Source organism: Canis lupus, chromosome 17 (genome assembly GCF_003254725.2).
Source record: "Canis lupus dingo isolate Sandy chromosome 17, ASM325472v2, whole genome shotgun sequence".
NCBI classification, from domain to species: Eukaryota; Metazoa; Chordata; class Mammalia; order Carnivora; family Canidae; genus Canis; species Canis lupus.
Window position 1 is genome coordinate 11,341,790 of NC_064259.1, and position 19,937 is coordinate 11,361,726.

The following is a 19,937-nucleotide window of genomic DNA, read 5'->3' on the forward strand; positions in this document are numbered from 1 at the left end:
AATTAATCCTTCTTTCCATGGCTTAAAAGAACTTCCTGATCTCTATAACTATGATAAATCATTCAGAAGATATAATTCTTTAAAGTTTATCCAAAAAGTTACAATAAAAGCCTATTTATATAACAAAAAGAAGAATAGATTGTCCTGGTTTATTTTATCATAAAAAAGATAATTAACCTTCAAAGACTTAGAATACCAGAAGATATATATTACTGAAAGTAACTAAATTGAAATCTTATTCGATCATTTATAGGGCACTTTGGATATATCCAGTCCCTCTGAATTATCGGCTATACATGCTCCCACAACATCACATGCACACTACCATTTATTTATATGGTGACATGTGTGCCTCCGTACTCACATTCTGGAGTACACAAGTGGAGTAGGGAAGTAAAGCTTTAAATCCCAAAAGCAACAACAGTAATAGTTCGGCCTTAGGTAAATTTAAGTACATAAAGATCACAATGAAATTTAACAAGAAATCTTCAAACAAATTTCAACAGAAATCCTCTCACTGGCATGAGTACTTTGAGAATTCAAGGTGGGGTTGTCTTCATCAAAGTCAATGATGAGGGCAGCCCCAGTGGTGCAGTGGTTTGGCACCACCTGTAGCCTGGGGTGTGATCCTGGAGACCTGGGATCGAGTCCCACATCGGTCTCCCTGCATGGAGCCTGCTTCTCCCTCTGCCTATGTCTCTCTCTCTCTCTCTCTCTCTGTCTCTCATGAACAAATAAATAAAATCTTAAAAAAAAAAAAATTCAATGATGAAAAGGTCCACCATGAACAAGCTAGTCTATGGGGGTCAGCCTCCAGATACTTTGGGACTAGACTATTCCATGCAGATTGCTTCAATAATGGGTGTCTCTTCCGAATTCAATTCTAAACACAAGGTGAAGATATGTCCTTTTGCATCCACAGCTGTGTCAGCATCATCCTCATATTCCCAGACCCATCACTGTGCTCACCTGTCATAGTAGCTAAATGCTGAATTAATCTTTTAAGTCGCTGCACTCTAATTACAATGCCTAAGCTACAGGTAAATTAGTTGACCTAGTACTAGTATTCCTACACCCTCTAAAAAGTGTGGTTTCTTCTGCTATTTAGTCAATGAATGCTGTCCACTCACACTGTGTGTGAGGGAAAAGAAATCAGATATTGTAGGTTTCACAACTCAAGCAGGCAGAGAGCTAAGAAACAGAAACAATTTACTATAACTCAAGTTCAAATTTGATAACTACCCCAAAGGAGGTATAGATTAAAAACCCATCAGGGGTATCAAAAGATGAAGAGATCATTTTGAACAGGGGCTTAAGAAAGACAAAGGGGGTTAAAGAGGTATAGAGAAAGTGCTACACTTGGTGCCATAAGACTTGGATAAATTCTGGACACAGAACATCCGTGGAAGAAGACCTTTCACTCAGAGAACACAACATGAACAAAAGTACACAGGCTAAAAAAAGTACTAAATTTATTCAAGAAAAAGGAAAAGGCACCTGGGTGCCTCAGTTGGTTAAGCATCTGAGTACTGGTTTCGGGTCAGGTCATGATCTCATGGGCCGTGGGATCAAGACCCACATTGTGCTCCCTGCTCAGTGGGGAGTTTGCTTGGGATTCTATCCCTCTGCTCCTCCCTCCACTCATGCTCTCTCTGCCTCTCTAAAATAATTAAATAAATCTAAAAAAAAAAAAAAAAAGGTAGGTCAGTTTAAAGTACAGGATATCAGTTCTAATGATCTGTATTTTTGCTTGTCTTAGGGTTCTGGAGAAAATGGGATTTCACAAGGTCATTTTGTTGTTGTTGAGCTAAAATGCACATAATGTAATTTAACCATTTTAAAATGTACGTTCAGTGGCATTTAGTATGTTCACAGTGTTGTCACTTCTATTTAGTTCCCAAGCATTTCTATCAATCCAGAATAAAACCACTTATCCAGTAGACAGTTACTTCCCACTCCCTCTGCCCCCCAAGTCCCAGGCGCTACCAATCCGCTTTCTGCCTCAAATGGATTTACCTGTTCCAGATGTTTCACATCAATGAATTCCTATGACACATAAATTGTAGGACACAAGAGTGTCTTGGCTTCTTCCCAGTAGCATAATGTTTTCAAGGTACATCCACACTTTAACATGTAGCAATACTTTGTTAATTTTTATGTCTGAATAATATTCTATTGTAGGTATTTACTGTAACGGATTTATCCAGCCTTGCTTTAATGGACTTTTGAGTTTTTTCCACTTGTGGCTGTTGTGAAAAGTACTGCTCAGAACATGTATGTAAATGTATTTGTTTGAATAGCTGTTTCAAATTCTTCTGGATATACACCTAACTATCTATATGCTATCACCTTTGCAGTACACCTAGCAGTTTCACTCTAGATACGTGAACTAAATGTTAAACTTCACAATATGTGCAAGTTTGATGAAATGATCTGCTTCAGGCAGAAGTGGTCTGCCAGCAACCTGACAGCTTATGCCTCACCACTCTCAAAGCTGACATTCCTACTGCTTCCCTTCATAGGATTCAAACTATTTCTGGATTGGTCTCCCTAGGCAAGGGAAACAGAAGCGAAAGAAACTACTGAGACTATCCCAAAATAAAAAGCTTTTCACACAACAAAGGCAACCTAGTGAATGGGAGAAGTTATTTGCAAATGGCTTATCCACTAAGAAGTTAGTATCTAAAATACATAAAGAGCTTACACAACTCAACACCAAAAAAACCAAATAGTCTAATTTAAAAATGGGCAGAGAACATGAATAGACACTTTTCCAAACACAACAAAAAGATGGCCAACAGACACATAAAAAGATGCTCAACATCACTGATCATCAGGGAAATGCAAATCAACACTACAATGAGATATCACCTCACACCAGCTAGTACGGCTAAAAAAAAGAAACAAGAAATAACTAGTGTTGATGAGGACATGGAGAAAAAGAAATCCTCATGCACTGTTGGTGGGAATGTAAATTGGTGCAATCACTGTAGGAAACAGTATGAAGTTTCCTCAAAAAAATTAAAACTAGAAATATCACAGGATCCAGTAATTCCACTACTATTTACCAGAAAATGAAAGAAAGAAAAGAAAAACATTAATTTTAAGCAATATATGAATCCCTATGTTCACTGCAACATTATTTACCACAGCCAAGATATAGATACAGGAGATTAAAAAAAGATGTGGTTTATACACATAACGGAACATTACTCAGCCATACAAAAGAATGAGACCTTGCTATTTGCGTGGCAACATGCATGGACCTAGAGGGTATTATGCTAAATGGAGCAAGTCAGACAAAGAAAGACAAATATTGTACGATTTCATTTATATGTGAAATCTAAAACCCAAAACAAAGGAAGAATATATAAACCGACTCAAAGATAGAGAATAAACTGGTAGTTGTGGGGGTGGGGAAAAATGGGCAAAATACATAAAGGAGATTAAGAGGTACCTCCTGCCCCCCTCCAAAGCTAATATTCCCACTGCTTCCCTTACACTATTCAAACTGTGACAGACTTACCACACTTCAACCCTAATAACTCTATCTAGGAGGGGACCCGTGATCTGGCCATACTTTAGGACATCTGATCTACACTCTGTAGCTGGTGCTTTGAGAGCAGGATCACCAAGAACCCATGCCCCCTGTGAAAGCACACCAGGGGTACTCACTCCTGGTACCATGTTGATATATTCTGAGAAGCAACCTCCATGTCACTCTGCTTTGTACAATATGTGCCTTGTGTCTGAAAAACAGCCTCAAGTGCCCCCACTTCATGGTGTAGCAGTAGCTCAGAGGAGAATGTCTTAAGAATATACTTAGATAGATTTTGCATAGAAAGGCTCTCATGGTGACAGTAATGTTTTCTTCAGATTTAGGAATTTATTTGTTGCTTCTTTTTAACAGCTAGAAGCTAAATATAACAAAGACCCTGCCTCTAACCGCTTATAAAAGCAACCTGTCAAATGTTTTTTCATTCCACAAACACTTATTAGTATTTAATATGCCAAGCTCTATGTTAGACCCCATGGAAGAAATGTATAGTCAGTGTCTATTCTCCAGAAGCTCACAGTTGAGTGAAGCTGTAAAAACAGCTGTGGATTATATCAAGATTAATCACATTAACTGTCATCTTCCCACTTATCCTCCATTGATTGATCCATTTAACAAAATTTGTTCAATAGCTACTATTGTGTCAAAGAGCAAATAAAACTGTGTGAGAAATGAAACTTATCTTTTCTATTTCATCTAAGTAAGTACAAATAGAAAAATAATAAAACTTCTTCAGACAAAAATTAAGGCCAAAAGTGAGATGGAAATATATAAACATAACATATGGGAAATGTTTGAAATGAAAATCACTTTAGCAATTTTACTATATTCCAGACATGAACAAAACTTAATACTCACAGATTTCTAGCCAGATGGATTTTCATATTGACAATGAAAGTTGAAGTATTTAATCAACTCAAAACTGGATAGAAGTAAATCAGAATAGGCATTTCCACAACTATCTTTAATCATTAGATTTTAAAGAGAAAATACACAATCACACAAAGCATATTATGACAAACTAATAAAGTAGCAAATTACAAGAAGGCGGCCTCAGATGAGCTGCATTCACAATTTGATAAAAGAGGCTAAGGTTGTATAGGCAATAGTAACATCAGTTTCTTCTCAGGCAATGTTTTAGCTAAAATGATACACTATATATTACCATATAATCTATTTCAAACTCATTGCTTTGTCCATTTCCTAGAACAGCCATAAGGAGAGGCAGAGCCCTGTCCTGCCTGGCCAACCCAAGGTCCCTTGACTATTGCTGGACGAATGAGAAAGGAGCACGGTTTCTCAGTCAGCCAGGAGTACATAAAATGACACCAATATATTCGGTAAACGACTTATTTATAATTTCACATTTTCAAGGTCTCTGCCCAATGACCTGCCCAACTCTGGAGGTATCATTCGCATGAACTGCGTGGACTCTCTCCCTTTTTTTTCCATTAGTATATTACTAGTGCATAACTGGTGCAGACAAAAGTCAGCATCTCTCAACATAAGAGCTACAGAAGATACTCTGAAAGAAAGGCTTAACCTATGAGGTCAGAGAACCTGAGGCCAACCAGAATCTTGATTCTAAGAGCAGTGATACAAGTTTACTTCTTTTAGTACTACTCCCATCTATTAAAATATGAAAATGTTTCTCACTTACTCAGACTATAATGAAGTAATTGAAATAGGTCACAATCACTCCGGGTGGATAGCCAAGCCTTACTACACAAGTGCTACTTACTCCCAAAGATCTTTCCCCCCAACTCCACCAACTGGATTGTGCATCCTTCCTTTGAGCTTAGCTCTTCATAATATTAACATGTTCCTTTGTTGATTTGTTTATAATTTCCCTTGCAAGATTATAAACATCTTAAGGGCAAGCACTAGGACTTACTGCATTTTCTACTCTAGAACTTGGTAAAGATTCAGTAAATACTTGTACTCTATTATTTTATGATTATTATTATAAGTATAGTTAACAGCTTCCTCCTTACAGAATTGTTACATACAAGGTTTATAGCACTTACCATACTACACTAAATTTCAATGACTCCCTTCATAAAGGGACATCCAAACCCAAAATGGCCAACCCAATGTGACAAACTCCTAGGACATAGGTCAAAAACTCAAGCAGAAAAACTCAAGCAGAGTAAAGTTGTTCAAACTCTTTTTGCTGAACAAAGAGTTACCATCCTCACATAATTTCCCAGTACATCAGTAGATACTGTATACATCTATTGTAAATGCAAGGGTTTCCCAGTGAGAAGCTTTGTCAATTATTTACTCCAATTCTTGGCGTTACACACTAACTGGGGCTCAAGAGTTCAACACATCTGAGAAGGCTGAAGAAATCTGAGTTACATTCACCGAGAAAAGGGATTTCTCTCTATTCTATTAAAGATATAAATAAATAAAGCCTAATTTTAAAAAACCTAATAAATATGTTTTTCCCACCTTTTTTAAAAATGTATTTATTTTCCCAGAGTCCTGGAAAGAGCATGTACCTCTGACTCAGAGAGAGATGAAACCAAATCCCAACTCTACTGCTTACTTGCTAGGTAAACCTGGGACAAAATAAGTGTTCAATAAATAATACCCGAGGTTATTATTATAGTAAATTTTGCAAAAGCTACAAGAATACTGTCTACATGAACCGTGATCTCACTGAGCTACATAAGCCTGAAATGAGTATATCAAAAGAAACCAGAGGGCTCTTTCTGTGAAAATGATGAAGACTCATAGGAGTTTATGATGGAATAAAGTTTCAGAAAGAATAGTAGAAAGGGCTGGACAAAAGCAGGGAGAGGAAAAGTTCAGGAAGCAAGTGTGAAGCAGCATAATGATCAGATGAGAGGAGATGACAAGTAAACAAATCAGTTTGCATTTTGACCATAACCTTAGAATCTTAAAGAAAGGATCAGATGAAACTAAATTCTTTATGTGCTATCAGCCTTGGATAAAATTTATTTTCAGACTAAAATGAGCAGAGGTCTCAGAGCACAAAACCTATTCTATTCAGCAAAAGTCTTCTCATGTACTGAGCTACAGCAAGAAAAGAGAGGGGTTGGCAGCCACCAGCCCAGGATGGGATAAACTCTGGAAGGAGGTAGCATGCTAAGCAGCAGTAGAAATAGCAATGAAGGTAAGATTAGGTCCAGTAATTCTCACTAAGCCACTGTTCCCTCAGCAAAGGAATCTATCATCTGCAAAATGTCCAAGGTAATGGCAACCAGTCCATGGTTTTCAGTTTTGTGAGCCCTCAAAGCCGTTATTTCTCTAGTTTGCTCAAGCATCCAAGGGCATTTATAGCAACCCAATCTAAAAACACAGATATATTGCCCCTAAAAACTGGTCAGTTTGTAATAAAAGATATAACTACCTTGAGGATCAAGCTGCATCAGCAGATGGTCTCTATACACTATTTGGGGGATGCTAAACAAGAACCACAAATGGCAAGATGGAAGCTCATCCCTCCTCAGCAATTCCTGATGAACCGCCCTTCTAAACTCTCAAGATACTTTTATTCAAAAGAGCCTCCCTAGGACAACACAGGAGACCAACTTCTGGCACGAATTCACTGTACCCACCATAAACCTCTTTCTCTCTTATTTACTTATTTCAGAGGGAGGGAGGGGCCAAGGTAGAGGGAGAGAGTCACAAGCAGACTCCACACTGAACACAGAGCAAGACTTGGGCTCGATCCCATGACTTGAAATCATGACCTGAGCCAAAATCAAGAGTCATAGGCTTAACCGACTGACCCACTCCATTATTTTTCTGATGGCATTTTCCAAACTACTGAGATATTTACATTTAGTCATTCAAATTTTTTAAACAATTTTTTAACTCTTTTAATAGAATAATTACAAAAATCTAATGAATAACATTAATGAGCTATTTAGGTAAGTATAATGATATTGATTGGCAACTAATGACAAAATAATGTCTAACCAGTTAAAAAGTTGAGTGCATGCCAGTAAGGACTATAATAAATGCAATTTATCCTTGCAAGTAAAGAAGAGTATCTAGAAATTCAGTAAATGGAAAAGCATACTAATGAATTTTGTCTAAATACTAAATATCCTTTGCACTACACATGTATGCCATTCTAGAATACTAACTAAATGAAATATTAAGTGTTCCTCAAACTTCATCAGTATTTCTATTAGATGAATAATGCAATTAGTAAATTTAAGAGAAAAAAAATTGCCCAAACGTAAAATTTCACATATATAAATAGAAAAGGGTCTTCCCAAATGATGAATTTATCACTCTATGTCAATAACCACGACAATTACATGGTACCATTTAGATCATTTATGTATAACACATAACTATATGTGGTTGTAGAGTTGATCCACTCCACTTCTGGAGGGAAGATATAAATCAAGTTAGCTATAAATTCCAAAGAAAGAGAGAAAGAATTCCTTTTACTTAGCTACTGAGGTTGAAGACTGAAGAGTGACTCTTCTGTTTAGAACACATCTAGATCCAATGAGAAAAGTGTGGCAGAGATGTGGGGACCAAATTAAATTCAAGGTGAGTAGGAACTAAGGGGGGAAAAAAAAACCTTCCCAAACTTGTGTATAAAAACAAAAACCTTGAAGAACAGCGAAAACAAATTTAAATCTGTGAAAAGCATAAGAAAATGAAGAGCCAGTTTCTCTTTCCCTCTGCTATTCTGGGAATAATGAAATGTTCTTTGCTCCTCAAAATTCTTTTAATAGCTCAGTTTAACCAGTGAAATAAAAATAAAAAGAATTCTGAGAAAAGACATCAATCCATTCAGACTCCAATCTTGGAATCACAAAATCATCCACCAAAGTTGGTGAGAAGATATTCCTATAGAAAAAGTAATGAGGAAGTATGACTGTTATGTGCTGAAATGTTGAACAGTCATTAGAGGAATAAAAGATCGAGAATGTAAGTTGTATATAACTGAGAAAATTTTTCCTTAAATCTTCACTCTATCACAATACACATCATTTATGGGCAATCCTTATTTGCCCATCAGCATTTTAAATTATAACAGATACTGAATCTGTTGTTAAACTGAACCTGTTCATTCTTAAGAGTGTCATTTCAAGACACTAAAAAATTAACAGACTGTATCTTCACTGTCTACCTTTTGAGTGAGAAAAAGAGAACTCCCTTGAAACCTTAAACAAGCCCAATATTATATTAGCGTTGCAAGATGTGGGAAGAATTTAGTATTCTAAAGCATTCTTTAATATTCTGAAGCCTTCATCATATTAGTTGCTTGTTGCTACAAAATTAATAACTCCGTTCTATATTTTTATAATGAGAAAAGGAGAAAAGAGAAGAGGTTGGGGGACAGATTACACTCAGTATATAGACTATATTGCCCTACAAATTAAAGTCAGTACACAGTGCTACTCTGTTCTTAATTTATCCTATTATATTGATAATATTCTAATTTTAACTACAGCTTTGGCATGGTAAGAATAAATAACAGCTGTTTGCTACATTAAAATATCAACCAAATGAAATCAGTATTGTCAGTACTCACCCTTAAGTGAGAATCATTCTTAGAATAATAATAATCAAGAGACATACCTGCTCATTTTGATTCCATTCCCCTTGCTGCTTCAGAGATGGAATGGCCCAGATGCTTAGTTTCCCTGAGAAGTGAATGGCAGCAAGGAGGGTCCCATCTGGAGAAAGGCTCATCTTAAAGATTCCATCCTATACAATAATTATATTACATTAATGTCAGATCAAGGAACTTCTAGCTGAATAGAAGTAACTTCCAGAATTTAAAAACACTCTTCAGGAGGGATCATGTCATAAATCATCTCTCATAATTAAGGGTTCCAACAACTTCATAACACTATAAATGTGCTCCATCCAGCAAACAGAAACAGGACACTTAGCCTTAAGAAATTTTTTTAAATCTATTTCATAGTGTTATAATTAACATAAAACTGAACACTCAAGTATGTGAGCATTATAAAAATACTCCTTTATATCACATCAATTACCATGAGTTCTCATTAACACTTATGTGTTGATACTGATCAGATTGTGAATTTCCTGAATTTTGGGTCATTTTCACAAGATTCTGTAAGTACACAATGCCTAAAAGGTTCTTTCACAGAGAGGCCACAAATTCATGCTATGTGGACAAAAGGAAAAGGAAAGGAGGAAGAGAAAATTGGCAGAAAAGAGGGTCCACCAGTGGCAGGAACAGAAGAAGGCAAAGGGGAAAATGCATTCCTTAATTTAAGTACTGCTAAGAGTGTTTACTTTCCAGATTTCCTGGTAAATCTGAGGAATTTAACTGTTGCTACAGCAAAGAAAAACTCTGTAGTACATGGATTTTTCATTGCCAACCTCAGAGTACACAGAGTCCTACTCGTCCAAACAATCTCTCAGTCCTTTCCTAATGAGAATACCAGGTTGCTCAGTTACCACAAGAGAAACCATACAAGCAGAAATGTCTCCTGCCTGCCTACACCCGAATTTGTCCTTAACATTTAGAAAATCTGGCAACACAGCCCCCACCCCCCATGGCAATAATCAGGTGGGACTGCATAGCATATGCACCCTTAAAATGGTGATAAGCTTTCCAGTTAGCCAAAGCCCCCATCATTCTTGGTTACAGCCCCAAGATTAAGGCCAGGTGTCAACTACAGGCCTGAAAAATAAATATCACTACACTGAAAAAACAGAAATTATACCTGGCCCACTTCACCACATTATCTACCAGATCTCTACAGACACAAGAGTTTAAGTCCTCAGGTCTACAATGACTAAGGCATTATTAGCTATCAAAAACAAACAGCATGATTTCAGAAAGTGAGAAACATTTCTGGATGAGTAGATAGATGAAAAGATTAGCATCCTCTAATTTCCTAAGGACTAAAATCACTTTAACGGGATATAACATGTCTAACCCAGAATGCCAGAATTAAATGTAAGGAAGATTAAAATACAAAAGCCAGAGAAAGAAAAGCAATAAACACAAAAGCACTTCCAATACAATGTTAAATATTCCCCCATCCCCTCCTTTATGATGGAAAGGAGGTCACGAGCAGAAGAGCCTGACATCTTCTAGTCACAACTCTGGTCAACAGGCTCCACAGTTTGGCATAAGGTGAACCTCACAAGCACATATTTCCATCACCTCCAACAACTTTCATCCCATCATTTAAAGTTCATAGGGAAAGAAACAAGATCCCAAGGGTTAAGACACTTGCTGAAGACCATTCAAGTGTAGACCACAGAACCTGAACTAGATGCCTTCAATGCCAACCCACGTCACTTCCACTACACAGGCATCACTGCCCTCCCCTGGGCCGTGGCCTTTCCAGGAGCCACAGGAATGCTCCCTGGGAGAAATCATGGTCAAGTATACTTTACTGTTTTCCTCACCTACATAATTAGTCATGAATGATCTGTATGATAACTCCCAGGTTTTATAAATGCTTCATTAACCAACTCCCCTAAAAATGTTCTGAAAGAAAGCAAATAGGGAGTTTATGAATCTCTTTAACAAAAAAGAAAAAAGTGTAATAAATAATGTGAATAATTTAATAGCACTGTGAACTAGAAAACACTGAATGAAAATTTTTGTTTTAATTATTTTGTTTTAATCCTTCTCTCCTTTACCTTCCTTCTTTCTTCTAGATATTAAGCAGTAAATAGACTAACTAAAATATTACCACTTGCTTTTAACCTGGTGGGTTCTTAAATCCCCTTAGTTTTATTTGACACTATGATATCTACACTGCAAACTTACCGCTCCTTTTTCTAAAGCACTTTGTTGTAGAAATCTCCACTTACAGACACACCAAAGTAGAAATTATAGTACAATGAATACCCATGGACCCAACAACCAGCTTATAAAGAAATATCCATATTCCACATTTGTTTCACCAAGTCTCCTGGAGTCACTACAATATGCTGGGGAATTTTTTTCCCCCTGGAGTTTTTCAAAGCAGATCCCAGACAATGAGATGTATACGTTAAGTATACATTTCTTTCAAGTCCCAAGTTATCTGTTTAACTTTCATATATGTGCACAGTGAGAAGATATGGTTATCAGTAGCAACTGAATTATAGCCACTCATAATAGACAAGTCACCTATGTTACTTCAGAAACACGGTGTTTTCCTAATGAAATAAAAACTCTTATTTGTAGAAACATTTCTGAGTGCACATAGCATACAGAGTATTTATGGCTCAGGGAATAATTTATTATCCTGACAGTAACTGTTACACAAGACCTAAAGCCACAGTTAGAAAATCTAGGCTAAATTCTGTGAAGAGAGTCTGCGGTATTTAGAAATCTGAATGATTTTTGGTTGGCCAGGGAGAGAATTTCAGAGTGTGTGCTCAGAAATAAGAGGAAATGGTTTTTCAATCAACTGCACATCACAATAAAAGTAAACCTCAAACCTTCGAACTGCAATTCCTCATACTGTATTAAGATTTCTCAGCATAAGTGAATAATCCTTCTCTCGTCTTCTTTTTGACTTAAATAGCTCAAAACGCAATAAAATTTAGCCATAATTTTTACTTTGGTTAAAATGTGTCTGAATTTCTTTCAGATTCCTCAAATATGTATGTCATGTTCATTTCAATCATTACAACAGCTGGAATGTCAAGAATATATAACTTGGCAGTGAAAAGTGGAAAGCTTTTTCTCTGAGAGCAAGAACAAGACAAGAAAGCCCACTCTTGCCAATTTTATTCAACATAGTACTGCAAATCCTAGCCAGAGCAATTAGGCAAGAAAATAAATAGAAAGCACATGAACTGGAAAGGAAGAAGTAAAACTGTCTCTTTACAGATGACATGATATTATATATAGAAAATCCTAAAGACTCCACTGGAAAACTGCAGGAATAAACAATTTCAGTAAAGCTTTAGGATACAAAAATCAACATACAAAAACCACTTGCATTCCTATACACTAACAGTGCACTATTATAAAAAAGAAATTAACAATCGCAGTTATACTAGCATCCAAAAAAATAAAATACTTAGGAATAAACGTAACCAAGAAGGTGAGAGATCTGTACAAGAAAAGCCAGAAAACATTGGTCAAATAAATTGAACACAAATAAATGGAAAGATATTCCATGTTCATGGATTGAAAGAATACTGTTAAAATGTCCATTATGTCCAAAGTGACCTATAGGTTCAATGCAATCTCTACCAAAATTCAAATGGTATTTTCCATAAAAATAGAATAATCCTAAAATTTGTACCGTACCACAAAAGACCCTAAGTCCCCAAAGATGCCAAAGCAAACTTAAGAAAGAACAAAACTGTAGGTATCATACTTTGATTTCAAACTATTGTTACAAAGCTATAGTAATCAAAATAATACTGTATTGGTATAAAAACAGGCACAAAGATCAGTAGAATAGAACAGAGGGCCCAGAAATAAACCTATGCATAGACAGTCAACTAATTTACAACAAAGGAGCCAACAATACACAGTGGGGAAAGCATACTCTTTCAATGGTACTGGAAAAACCACATAGGTATTGAACCCCTAATGTACACCATTTACTCTAATTGGATGAAAGACTTGAGCATAAGACTTGAAACCCTAAAACTCCTGTAAGAAAACAAGGGATAAGCTCCTTGACTGGTCTTAGCAATGATTTTTTGGATTAGGATACCAAGAGCAAAGTCAAAAAAAGCAAAAATAAACAAGCAGGACTACATCAAACTAAAAACATCAGCACAGCAAAGGAAACCATTAACAAAATGAAAAGACAACAATGAAATGGGAGAAAATATTTACAAACCACATAACTGATAAAAAGTTAATATCCAAAATATACAAGGGACTCCATTAACAATAGCAAAAAAAACAAATAACCCAACTTAAAAATGAACAAAACATCTGAATAGACTTTTTTTCCAAAAAAGACATAAAAATGGCCACCAGGTACATGAAAAGGCTCAACTAATCATCAGGGAAGGCACATCAAAAGCACAATTAGGTACCACCTCACACATATTAGGATGGCTATCATCAAAAAGAAAAGAGAACAAACGCTGGTGAGAATGTGGACACACACACACACGTATCACGTGGCCTTAAAAAAGAAGGAAATCCTGTCATTTGTGACAATATCGATGAACCTAGAGGGCATTATGCTCAGTGAAATACACCAAACACAGAAAGACCAATATTGCATGTTACATATATATATATATAATCTTTTTAAAAAATCAAACCCCTAGAAACAGATAGTAGGAAACTAGTTGTCTATCAGAGATTGGGGGAAAGGAGGAAGTAAGAAGATGTTGGTAAAAGGCTAAAAACTTTTAGTTAGAAGATGAAGTTCTGAAGATTCATGGGTAACGTGATAACGCTGCACTATATAACTGAAACTTGCTAAGAGAGTAGGACTTCAACATTCTTATGCACACAAGAAAAAGGTAAATATGTGAGTTAATGGATGTGTGAATTCGATGGGGGAAAATCCATTCACATTGTACACTTAAAATATCTTACAATTATACTTCAATAAATATCTCACAATTGTATCTTACAATTGTTTGAGGCAAACAAAACAAGAAAGAAAATGATGAATATCACTTGCTAACGTCTACTCTATTCCATGAGTATCCACCAAAAAAGGCAGTCTCGGTAAATAATTACTTGGTAAGTTATTATCACTGAGTAGGCAAGATGGGGCAGAGTAAGTTGGCTGACAAAGATCATTTACACAATAGATAGTCTTCTTCCACCAGAAGCTCATCTATGGCCCTTTTAACGGACCGTATTATCAATTCTATGTACCCCTTTGTATCAAATTTTTGCTCAAAAATTTTCCAACAGTACTTTCCTCTTACCTCACTGAATCTGTGTAGCAATGTGATACTAATACTATTGAAATTAATAATATGAAAAAAAAAGAAATTAATAATATGAACAGGATTTTAACTTTCACCTCTATTTCTCATTTATTAAACCACCAGCTCAAATATCATTTGATCTTTTGTTAATTAAAAACACTAATTAAAGCCTTCTACTACTGGCAGCAATATTTAGAGTGGAATTGTGCCTGGTCTCAAACACTGCAATAAAACTTTTAACTGTCCTTTCTAAGAGAGTAATTCTTTTAAATGTTAAATATCAGATCTTTGTACTGAGATTAGTTTAAATTGGCTAACTTTCTTCCACTGTGTATCATCTACATAAGAACAATTAAAAATGAGTGATTTCCTATTTCATTACACTTTTCAAATGTACAAACTATATTAAAATTAAAGTACTGGGGATCCCTGGGTGGCGCAGCGGGTTAGCGCCTGCCTTTGGCCCAGGGCGGGATCCTGGAGACCCGGGATCGAATCCCACGTCGGGCTCCCTGCATGGAGCCTGCTTCTCCCTCTGCCTGTGTCTCTGCCCCTCTCTCTCTCTCTCTCTCTCTCTCTCTCTGTGACTATCATAAATAAATTTAAAAAAAAATTAAAGTACTGAAGAACTATAATGCATACTTCAAAATATTCTAAATTACCACATAGCCTTAAAGGTGAATTTGTAAGCCCTACTCTTCCAACATTCAACAATTATTTATTGAATAAATATATTCAATAATATAATAATTACATGTCAGGCACCATTTTACACTCTGGGGAGCCAGCAGTGAGCAAAACATGAATCTCTGTCTTCAAGAAGTTCAGAAGATTTTCTGTGGTTTAGAGTCTGGACCACCCCCCCCCACACACACAAAAATCAATCATCCTCAAAAGCACAATTAACAAACCAGGGTGCAGCAAACAGGTGGCAACACTGCAAAAGTATGTAGGAAAGAGAAAGCGTCTGGGGGGGAAAAAAACTTTCTTATAAAAGAACATATGTAGCTTTTATTATCAATATACTCTTTGAAAGATAATATATGCCAGACAACCAACAGTTGGTTATTTGGAATCATATAAAGGTCATACATGAAAAACCCACAACTAACATCATAGTCAATGGTGAAAAGCTTTCCCTCTAAGATCAGGAACAAGAAAAAGACAGACTCTTACCACTTTTATTCAACATAGTATTGGAAGTCCTCCCCCCAGCAATCAGACAAGAAATAAAAGACAAATTGGTATAAAAGAAGTAAAATTTTTATTATTTGCAGAAGACATGACAATATGTATAGAAAACCCAAAGACTCCACAAAAACTACTAGAACTGATAAATGAATTCAGTAAAGTCACAAGATACAAAATATGCAGAACTCTGTTGCATTTCTATGTACTAATAATGAAGCAGCACCAAGAAAAATTAACAATCCCATTTACAACTGTACCAAAAAACAAACAAACAAACAAAAAGCCTAGGAATAAACTTAACTAAGGAGGTAAAAGACCAGTACCCTGAAAATTATTAAACGCTGATGGAAAAAAACAGAAGATGACACAAACAGATGGAAAGCTATCCCGTGTTCATGAGTTGGGAAAACCAATATTATGAAAATGTCCACACTACCCAAAGCAATCTACAAATTTGACACAATCCTATCAAAAATAACAACAGCATTTTTCACAGAACTAGAATAATCCTAAAATTGCATGGAACACAAAAGACCCCAAATAACTGAAGTGATCTTGAGAAAGAAAAAAACTAGGGCAGCAGCCCCATGGCTTAGCAGTTTGGCACCGCCTTCAGCCCAGGGCGTGATCCTGGAGACCCGGGATCAAGTCCCACATCAGGCTCCCTGCAATGGGGCCTTCTTCTCCCTCTGCCTGTGTCTCTGCCTCTCTCTCTTTCTCTCTCTTAGTTTTTTCTTTTTCTTTTAAAAAGATTTTATTTATTTATTAGAGACACACACAGAAAGAGAGAGAGAGAGAGAGAAGCAGAAACACAGAGACAAAGAAAAAAACTAAAGTGTTACAATCCCAGATTTCAAGATATAACACAAAGCTACAGTAATCCAACCTGTATGGTACTGGCAGAAAAACAGACACAAAGATCAATGGAGGAGAATAGAGGGCGCAGAAGTAAAACTATGGCTTATGGTTAGTCAACCAACCACAGTGGAGGCAAGAATAGACAATCAGTACAATCTGTACTGATTGAAACAGTTATATTTGCCTATTCATATCCCAAATCCATGAGCAAACAGTTATCTGCTAACTACACAGGGTATAAAGAAGTATGAAAAGCAATCCCCAAATAATTATTGCAGTGAGTATACTACAATATACTGGTCCAAGCGAAATAAACATGGAATACAAGAAACAGGTGTCTTTGGATCCTGGAGCTCAGCAAACTGGAGAGTTCCAGCAAAGCTCTCTGACACTTCCATGACTCTGCATATGCTCCTGCCAGTCTGGAAATGTCTGGTGTTCCTCTTTCCGTGGGAGCAACTCTGACTTTCAAATCAAGTATCCCCTCCAGAATGAAATGCTCCCTCTTCTGCGCCTCAATGGTACTTCATTTTACCTTATAGAATGGGTTATAAAATGTGTAATACTGTGTTGTTTCATAACTGCTTAACCATCTCCCCACTACACTGAGGGCTCCTTGAGGAAGTACAATGCATTTTATTCATGTTTATTCTCAGGTCTAACCTGACACCTGGACTCAAAAGGGAGTGTTTGCTGATTGAGAAAAAATGAATAAACACTGAGATGACATTGCTTTATAATAGTCAACAAAATATTTTTTTAAGGTGAGTCATTTAAAATTTGCTAAAGATAGTAACTTAGGAGTATATTCTACTCGTGAAACCAACATTGCATTGTATTTAACTAAGTTAAATAAGAATTTGGAAAAAAAAAAAAAAAACAGTAACTTAGTGTTAAGGAGAATGGGAAAGGTTGCAGGGAGAAAAAGCAAAATAACCCTCTTGTGCACTAAAATGGTAACAGACCAACAAAGGCAACATAGTAAATTAGAAAGGAGCAAGTGCATGGCAGAGACCAAGTTGCTTGATCTTCCGTATGTTTCTTCCTCTGCAAAATGAAAACAAACTCCATGAACTGACTAAAGAGTATGCTAACTGAAAAATACTGTAAACATACAGGGATTCAACATGAGAGTGACTTTCCAGGCATGAACAGTGGTACCACTCGCTTCTACAGACAGAATGCCAGACCAATCCAGAACACATGATTTAGCTGAAGTCAAAGGCAGAGAACGAACTTGAACTCAAAACTTTAAATATATTAAATACAAATATGGCAACAAAATGCTCATCTTATTTCTTACAATTTCAGTATTTCCTATATTTCCCTTGGGTCAGTAAAGAAATTGAAGAAAAAGGAAAATGAGGTTGTTTGATTCTCCCCTCAACAGGAAGGCTATGATCTGGTGTCTCCATGTGAACCAAGACTCTTGTGAGAACAAGACAGAGAGAGAGTGAATAGAACCATCTTCCGCAGAGACAGCTCCTGAGAGTCTGTGTCTCACTCACACCAGGATGAAACTGACAAACATCCTTGCGTGGATCCATTCATCTCTTACCGAGGAAAACAGTGTAACAAGGGTAACTGAAGCCCAGAATCAACATGGCTTATTTCTTCTGGGAGCTTCAAGAATCTCAGACTGTTTTTCTATTTTCAAACAAACCAAAAAGGATTATTATGGACAAGGATACAAAATTCACAAGTAAGAAAAAATAAATTTCAGACATATAATGATCCAGGAGACTTCCCTGGCTTGTATTCCCAGACTCAAAAAGATTAGGTTCATTCTTTACTTTTTAAATTTTCTTTCTTAAGATAACAGTATATAGTAAAACACACAACCTACAGAATGGGAGAAGATATTTGCAAATGACATATCAGATAAAGGGCTAGTTTCCAAGATCTATAAAGAACTTGTTAAACTCAACACCAAAGAAACAAACAATCCAATCATGAAATGGGCAAAAGACATGAACAGAAATCTCACAGAGGAAGACATAGACATGGCCAACATGCACATGAGAAAATGCTCTGCATCACTTGCCATCAGGGAAATACAAATCAAAACCACAATGAGATACCACCTCACACCAGTGAGAATGGGGAAAATTAACAAGGCAGGAAACAACAAATGCTGGAGAGGATGCAGAGAAAAGGGAACCCTCTTACACTGTTGGTGGGAATGTGAACTGGTGCAGCCACTCTGGAAAACTGTGTGGAGGTTCCTCAAACAGTTAAAAATAGACCTGCCCTACGACCCAGCAATTGCACTGTTGGGGATTTACCCCAAAGATACAGATGCAATGAAACGCCGGGACACCTGCACCCCGATGTTTATAGCAGCAATGGCCACGATAGCCAAACTGTGGAAGGAGCCTCGGTGTCCAACGAAAGATGAATGGATAAAGAAGATGTGGTTTATGTATACAATGGAATATTACTCAGCTATTAGAAATGACAAATACCCACCATTTGCTTCAACGTGGATGGAACTGGAGGGTATTATGCTGAGTGAAGTAAGCCAGTCGGTGAAGGACAAACATTATATGTTCTCATTCATTTGGGGAATATAAATAATAGTGAAAGGGAATATAAGGGAAGGGAGAAGAAATGTGTGGGAAATATCAGAAAGGGAGACAGAACGTAAAGACTGCTAACTCTGGGAAACGAACTAGGGGTGGTGGAAGGGGAGAAGGGTGGGGGGGTGGGAGTGAATGGGTGACGGGCACTGGGGGTTATTCTGTATGTTAGTAAACTGAACACCAATAAAAAATAAAAATAAATAAAAATAAATAAAAATAAAACACAAATTTCAGTGAATAGCTACATGAATTTTTACTTATATATACACACACCTATGAGTGTATAATTAAGAACACTTCCAGATGAAGATCTATAACATTCAAGGTTCATTCCACTGTCCTTTAAAAGGTACTCTGGTGAAAATATCTCAGAAGCACAAGGTTAGGTGAGTTACCTGTTCTTGTCCCGGGCGACTATAAAACTTGATGCTTAACATCCTTAATAATCCCAATGTCTTTGGTACCTACAAAATAAATACATATAATACAAAGAAAAATTAATGGAATGCTTTCTTACAGTAAAAATCCTTTTATCATGAAATCAAAACTATAGCAAACCTACTATTTTAAGAAATAGTTGAGAAAATCATCAATAGGGGTCAGAGATCCCTGATGAGACTACTTTTATTCAGGAAAAAAAAGATCCAAATGGTAAATCTAACAACATATACCGATAATCAAATGCTTTTTAAATACACACGTAACAAGTCTACTACAATCTATGCAAATCAGAAGCCACTCAAGCTCTTCTCAAATGAGGTTCCCCAGGTTATCATTTTATCCTTTCATCATTATAGAAAAGTCAAAATTTCCAATAGAAATTTCATTCATTAAGAAATTGATCCCATACTTGAAAAATACCAGGAAAAAAAAAATCAACATTTAGAAATCAGTATTTGAAATAA

The 19,937-nt window shown here is 36.4% G+C and overlaps 1 protein-coding gene across 3 annotated transcripts in view; it reads right to left on the bottom strand.

Annotated features, from left to right (window-relative positions):
• The window catches only part of NBAS (NBAS subunit of NRZ tethering complex), a 318,587-nt gene that overhangs the window by 240,201 nt on the left and 58,449 nt on the right, over positions 1 to 19,937 (bottom strand). For all 3 annotated transcript variants that reach the window (XM_025454622.3, XM_025454623.3, XM_049096130.1), the window contains exons 11-12: positions 19,428 to 19,496; positions 9,134 to 9,262 (exon numbers count right to left, since the gene is read on the bottom strand). In XM_025454622.3, coding sequence (XP_025310407.1) covers positions 9,134 to 9,262; positions 19,428 to 19,496 — 198 coding nt within the window. The remainder of the gene's footprint in view (positions 1 to 9,133; positions 9,263 to 19,427; positions 19,497 to 19,937) is intronic.